The sequence below is a fragment of the Corapipo altera genome, unplaced genomic scaffold (assembly GCF_003945725.1).
Source record: "Corapipo altera isolate COAL_440 unplaced genomic scaffold, ASM394572v1 61153, whole genome shotgun sequence".
In the NCBI taxonomy this organism is placed as follows: Eukaryota; Metazoa; Chordata; class Aves; order Passeriformes; family Pipridae; genus Corapipo; species Corapipo altera.
Genome location: NW_020884958.1, coordinates 1008113 through 1015362, shown reverse-complemented (window position 1 = coordinate 1015362; position 7250 = coordinate 1008113). Strand labels below are relative to the sequence as shown.

Below are 7250 nucleotides of genomic sequence, written 5' to 3'. Positions count from 1 at the left end.
TTTTGTTTTTTTTTTTAACTTGCTCAGAACAAAACATCAAGTCAAGCTTCACTGAGTGCTGTGGTCCTGGTGCTCACTTATCTCTGGTTTGGCTCGATGTTAGTTCAATTTGCTTTCTTTTAACTATGAAAAATGTATACTGCCTTCAAAGCAACACACAGCTGTAAAATATTTTCCATGTTACCCATGTTTCCCTTCTAAGCAATCCCAGTTCCTTATTTTTGCACATTTCTGAAACAGGAAATAATTTACTCCAAAGCAGCATTGCAGTTTTCTGTAAAACATTTCTCTACCAGCCCATTCTTACTCTGGCTTCCCTTCTGTTGTTTTTACTGGAAGTTGTGCTTGCTAAAGGCACCAAATGTGGTATTAATCTAAGAAGAGACCTGTGAAACTTAGTCTGTGGGGAGAATGCAGTTGCTAGTGATGGAAAAGAACTTGAACTGAAAATGAACTTGAACTGAAAAAATATCTGAACAGGGAAGCAATGGCAGAGCAGCAGATGGCTATAATGCTTGTTAATATTAATGCAGCTTTTAACATGTTAGTGTCACTTTCAGATGAGGCACTAGTCAATTCAGGTTAAGCACAGGATGAACCAGATGCTGACAAGGCTGCTAAATGCTCAACACCCACCAACCCCCACACCCAATCTGCAGCTATTGAGCCATGTGAAGCTCTCCAAAGGGATGCTATTGCCTGCCCTTATCCCTGTTTCCAGGCTTATCATGCAACTGTGACTGGCTAAGTGTTTAGCAACCTTTTCTTTTTAACTCCAGAGTGTAATTAATACAATGTGTTTATACTTAAAACGTGAATATGATTGCACGAATGTGTGCACCTGCATGCAAACATATCTTGCAGACCTAATTAGGCCATTACACAAACTTCATGCTTAGATGGAACCCACAGTTGTTTCTCATGCACAGCATATCAAAGAGGACAAGCTATATAATAACTTAATTGCTGATATAGCTCCATGTTTAAGCCCAACAAAGTTTACCAGCAGCACAGGCAACAGCTTGTTCCCAAAATGTGAATGGAAGCTTGGGGTCTTCAAACCCTGATGAAGCAGAGGCTGCACCCAGCTAAAAATAGTGGAGAAGAGCTAATTTCCTTCTGTCTCAATAGGAATTTCTTGTTTCCCAGAGGTTGTTTTTGTAACCTGTCACAAGTGCAGAGGGAAACACTGTGGAAGCACTGTCAATAATTACTGACGTCTTGTTTCACAGGCAGCTGCTGAAAGAGTATGAGAAGAATCGTAGAATCACAAAATAATTTAGGTTGGAAAAGACCCTTGAGATCATTGAATCCAACTGTTAATCCAGCACTGCCAAGCTCACCACTAAACAATGTCTCCATGTGCCACATCCGCATGTCTTTTAAATCCCTTGAGGGATGGTGATTCCACCACCGCCATGGGCAGCATCCCTCTCCCTACAACATAGGATCATGGAAGAATTTTTAAACGTTACCAGGAAGCAAAAGAAATATTTAGCAGTGCTGGCAAAAGAGCATTTTGTGTTTTATAAAAAACAGTAGTGTCCAGTACTGTCCCAGCAGCACAGTCCTGAAAGGCGACAAGGAACAGCTGAAAAAGTGACGATCTTTTTTGTATTAAGGGGTATGGCCATTGTGTGGTGCTTCTCTCACTGATAGCTACAGATGATATCCAACTACAGGCTGATGCTCTAGATACCCCTTAAAAAGGCTGAGTGGAGGCAGGTGGAAGAGATTTTTTTCTCATGTTCCTCACCATAAAGGATCTCCAAGATTTCTATCAAAATTCTTTCTTAAACATAACATTTTGTTATATCTTCAGTGTAAACTAATTATATCTTTCAGTGCTGTTTTCAGTTATTATTCATCAGTCTAAATTACCTTTTATTATCCCTGCAAATCATGGGAATATTAGCTAGTGCTGTAGTGCACTACATCATATACTAGTACCAAACAGCTGCAAGACAGACATACAGACATGTACGTATGAAGGTACATACATACTATATATTAAGCAGTTGAGTTTATTCTTGCTTTTGTATTAGCTATTAACTTTCAATCTGGCTTGGGCCTTTTCAGCCCTGATTGCTTGTGTATCTCTGCATGGGTAGGAGAAAAAGAGAAATATAAACCAAAATTCAAGCAGAGATGTGGTGTCATGTAAAACCTCTTCTTTTGTTACCCTTGGATCAAAAGTCACCCTTGTAAATGATTTACTGCATCTTTGCAAACCTAAGCAAACAGTTTTTAGCTTGTTTTCCTGGGTGCATTTCAGAAAACCACATCTCTTTTTCCCAACTCTTCCTCTGTGGAGCCTCTATTAATATCAAGAACCTAAGGATTTATTTCACCTGAAGGAGAGAACTGCCCTGAGGGAAGCGTTGTGCACCTGGATAATTAGGGATAAGTGCTGTGTGGCACTGGAGGGAATGCTATCAGTCTAAGGCAGATCATTGTTTCTGTAGCAAACAGATATTAAATGAGAAAATGTCCAAGAAGTACACGCAAGTTTTAATCCCTTGCATGCATTTTATGATTTGCATTATATAGGGTTGACACAGATAAAAGCATTTTCCAAAGATCTGCATGTTGACAATGTAAACTATACTTAAAAGGTATGTGTTTTATTTTATTAGCATGGATTTCTATTGATTTTGCAATTCTGGTGTACAAGGACTTTAAAGTTTACTTCTAGAAACACAAAGTTTTTTTGTCTCACCTATCAAACAGACCTCACCAATCTGCAGTTTGGATTTACAGACTAATCTAATCCTACAGTTCGAGAATGCAGGACAAATGCTATTGTAATTTTCATATGTATAAATCTCTGCAAATCAGGTTAATAAAAATCAGTGAGGCCCAGCTAATACATTTTGCTGTGATTTCATAATTTAGTTTTACACTTGAGAGAATACACCTCATCTTGGGCTAGTTCTTTTTAGATAAAACCAGCAGACAGATGTAAGCTGCAGGTTAGCCACTCCTGCATAGCTGCAATGTTTGACATTCACTAGGGTAACACCCAGCTCATTGTGCTGCTCTTCCTTTTGGACTCACTTTGGAGTCATAACCTCATCTGTGTCTGTATCCAGTCCAAAGAAATGCCTGTGGTTTGCTAAATGAAGCAAGTCAATGATGGGAAGCACATATTCCTAAGCAGTTTTCAAATCAACAGTGAGAACTATTCTGGGGATAGTGTGGTCTCACCTTAGCTGCCTCAAATCTCTGCTGACTGCCAAAACTGATGGCTTCATTTGGCTTCCCCGCAGAAACTGCCTGGGGAGAGAAAGGAGGACCAAACACATGGGAATTACAAAATATCAATTCTCAAGGAATACTCTAATTTTCTCTTGGTTGGTGTCAAAGCTTATGACTTCTATCTATGAAAAGGAAATCCCCATTCAGCAGTGGGATGGAGTCCTGCATGAAATCTTCAGACCACACCTAAAAGAGAACATGTTTCTAACATGTATGAAAATATAGGTATCCACAGATATGGCAAGAAACCTTTTTTTTCAATAGTAAGGACTGGAATTACTGCTTTTTAGAGCAAGGATGTTATCAAACTATTCCTATCAACAGACAGGATTTCCGTAACTGAAAATTCCAATTTCCATTTACTGAACACTTTGTGAACAAAAACAGTAGAAGAAGAAAATGAAACATCTGTCTTTGTTACAATGGGTGTGTTAAAACAGGGTAGGACTGAATGCACCAAATAATAATTAAAAAGAAAGTAAATCCTGATGATTTTGATTTTGGGAGGAAGACAACAGAACAAAAATTTGGGATGAGTCTTTGTTAACTACAAGAAGAGGAGGAAAGTTTTCATACTTAATTCAGACCTCTTTTAAACTACTCTAGATAAAAATCCTGTTACACAAGAGATTTTTTACTTTATTTTGTAAATTTGGAGAATGACTCATAAACTTGCAGTCATACTATTACTCAAGTTATATTAATAAAACATGTATGCTTGGCAAAAATTCCCTCCGATCTTGCCAGAATTTTCAACACCTTTTTATTCAGAAGCATTTGACGTCAACTGGTGCCCTTTGGAGATGAGGTATGGTGAGGAAAATGGGTCTGTGATTCTGGATTCCAATTTTAGACTCCTAATACCTTGAATTACATGGAAACTTATCCATGATGCTTATCTATAAATGACTATTAAAAGCACACAAGCTCTTTTTTGAATACTTGTTCATATTACACATAGCCAGAGTAAAGAACCTGTGTGTCCTGCTCTTTCTCCACTCAGCATTCATTGAACAAACTGATAGTTGGATAATTACTAGCAAGTGCTTCAATCAAATACCCAAATCTTTACCCAAATGAGCAAAGTGTTTGGGTGGTTAGGCCTGCAGCACTTCAAAGGCTGACTCAGGCACCCATCAGCTGACATCACTTCTGTCAGAGGAAGAAGGACCTGCTTTTTCATCCCCAGGTAGATGTGGGCTACCTACATCCTTTACATATAAAAGTAATCTCAACTCAGTAAGAGTAAATTTATGCAGAAATTACCCATAAACAATGGTTTCTTGAAGCAGTGGCAAACCAGGAGAGCTTTCTAATAGAAACAACAGTGCCAACCCCTTTATCCTAAAGCAAGATTTCCTTGCAAAGCTGGATGGAGCCCAGTCAGTTCCCAAAACACTGCAGTGTCTGCAGGAACTGCGGCAAGTGTCTGGGCAGCTCTCCTCATTCCTGCAGCTATAAACCTAACCCACTAGGAGATCTTAGATCTGATGATGTGCTTCTGGGTCAGGAGAACCCTGAATGCCCAGCATGATACAGACTGACATCACTGAGGGTTTCATTTATTACTGCCTCGCTACTGTGGAGCTGCACTATTTCAATTACTGTCATTTCCAGTTGTTTGTCATCAAGCACAAAGCAGTGAGAGGGGTGAAGCTCGCTGAAGGCTCCCTTGAGCACTGTGCCAGCAGGGAGGGAGGGTCTGGTGCCTGCAGCCGAGGAATGCAGCACAGTCTGTTAGACCTGTCAGAGTGACCCCAGTAAAAGAGCACACACAGGAGCCCTGTGTAAAAGCCCTGCATTAAACATGGCCCTTGCCTCCACCTCCTCTGGAGCTCCTTGCCTTGATGCACATCCTCGTAAGATAGTCCCCTGCAACTGCTTTGTCATGGCCAGATGCAATGCAGAGCTCAGGTAAAAGTTGGGTACTTGAAATTTTATGCAGGTGACCTGCCAAGCGGAATGGAAAACTCATAGGTGTCACAGGCTGAAATACTACAGAGACCAGCCATAAATCTGCATGAAGCTAATCAGAAAGGATGGGCAGGGGCAGCTTTATGCAGACGGTATGTCTGAACCATCCTCTCTCTGTGCAGATTAAAGCCATTCCCCAAGGCCTTGAGGGGTTCACTCTCGCCCAGTTGTCTCCTTCATTATGACAGGAAAAGGCATAGGCATTAACTGGGTTCAGGTGGCTTAGTCCTAATACCTCTTCCCCAAAGAATTAGGGAGCGGGAGATGAGCACTCCCTAAAGACTGGGGCACTTTTCTTTCCTCCTGCTGGCAGACAGGGGCTCCTCATAGGTGCATGTGTTCAGGAACTGCTGCTGTTCTTACCTGTTCGGAGTAGTACAACTCATCCAGCAGATATCTAGCATGAAGCTGGGGTCCTTTGGCACAGTACACTCCAGATACCTTCTTCTTTTGCTTCTTGGGCAAAACAAAGTTGGTGAGCTGTGCCCATTCCTGCACATAAGCTCTTGTGTTTTCCATTTCATAGCCTGAGCTACAGCAAATCCTCTAAATGTGAGTGCTAAACACCACACCAATCCACAGGATATGAGACTATCTTCAAAACCAGGGGTGTTCGTGTGTCAGGAATGAGTTCAGGCCCAAGTTTTAAGGCTGATGGAGGAGCCAGCATGCCAAGGCTGCAAGGAGGCTGGTCGAATAGCCTGGGATGAGAAGACTGGAGAGGGAGGCTGGTGAAGGAGCCAGGATGCCAAGGCTGGACAGAGGCTGGTAAAGGAGCCAGGATGCCAAGGCTGGCGGGGAGGCTGATGGAATAGCCAGGATGCCAAGGCTGGATCAGGGCTGGTGCAGGACTTGGGTGTTGCAGCAGTCCCAAGCACCCACTGCCTGGCTCCATCCAGGTGGAGAAAGTCGTGATGGGCAGGACCCACGGTGGGGTCTGCCCTGGAGTCTGGAGACAGCCTAGGGTCGGCTGTCCACACCCAAACACTTTCCCAAGGGGACTGACTTTCACGAGAAGGAAAATGTCTATGCGCTTTTCGTCCCCCCTCATTTTAAGGAAAGCCACTCTTTTTTCAGCTGAGCGTCGTCCTGCCAGGCACTCGACATTTCCCGCCGCATCCCGGCCCCGTCGCCCCCCCTCCCCGGTTCCCCCATCCCGGCTCGGCGCCCGCAGGAAGGGGAGGGACCGAGCGCCTTTCCAGCCGCCCGTGGAGCCGGGAGCTACCCGCCGCCCCTGCTTCTCTTCCCCGGGATCGGCGGCAGAAGCCCCGCCAGCAATGTCGGAGCGCGGGACGGGGCAGCAGCCACTGCCCGGGGCGGTGAGTCGGGACTGGCAGGGACGTGAGGGAGTTGAGGACGTGCGTGCGAGGAGGGCGGCGATGCCGCTCGGCGCTGCCCCGGGCGCCCCGCGGCCCTGGCGGTGGGAGCGGCTCCGCGCTGGGCGCCGCCCTGGGGCGCGTCCCGGGCCGTGCCGGGCAGTGCGGGCAGGGGAGGGTGGCGAGGAGCAGCAGCGGCAGCGCCATGGCTTTCGCCCGGTGGTGGTACGCCATGGTGAGTGCGGGGGGGGGGGGCGGGGAAGAGACCGGAGCACCCCAGGGAGGGCCCCGTTGGCGGGCGCAGGATGTGGAGGGCTCCGGCGACCGGGATGCTCCCTCCGCTCCCCGGCATTCAGGCTGGAGAAGGCGCAAGGAAAGGGGGTTGTGGCTGGAGGCGAGCCAATGTCTTTTTTAAGGGCTCCTGTAGCGGTGCTTCAGGTGAGGTGGGAGCGCACACTTGAAAACCAGGTGTTTTGGTGCTCTTGGAAGTTTTTCGTCACAACGCGAAATCGAGAAGTGCACCACGATTTATGTGCGGCTGTGCCTGCTTTTCGGAAAAAACTTCTCACTGTGCCTTCTTTCCAGAGGCATGCTCTTCCTTGCAGGTGGATGGCGGCGCTGCCGGGAAGAGCCGGCGCTTGCCAGATCCTCCCTGAGTAAACCACATTTCTTTGATGGCTCCAGGCGGTTTGGAATGGACTT

At 45.4% G+C, this 7250-nt stretch overlaps 1 protein-coding gene across 13 annotated transcripts in view; it reads left to right on the top strand.

Annotated features, from left to right (window-relative positions):
- The first annotated feature begins 6422 nt into the window (after positions 1-6422).
- CAST (calpastatin) overlaps positions 6423-7250 on the top strand; it is a 56424-nt gene continuing 55596 nt past the window's right edge. For 12 of the 13 annotated variants that reach the window (XR_003530988.1, XR_003530987.1, XM_027663837.1 and 9 more), the window contains exon 1: positions 6423-6551. Coding sequence is in view for 11 of the 13 variants with exons in the window: in XM_027663837.1 (XP_027519638.1) it covers positions 6510-6551 (42 nt within the window). In the remaining 2 variants the exon portion in view is untranslated. Of the gene's footprint in view, positions 6552-6701; positions 6784-7250 lie in introns of those variants that run through there. The other variant, XM_027663840.1, reaches the window with a different exon arrangement.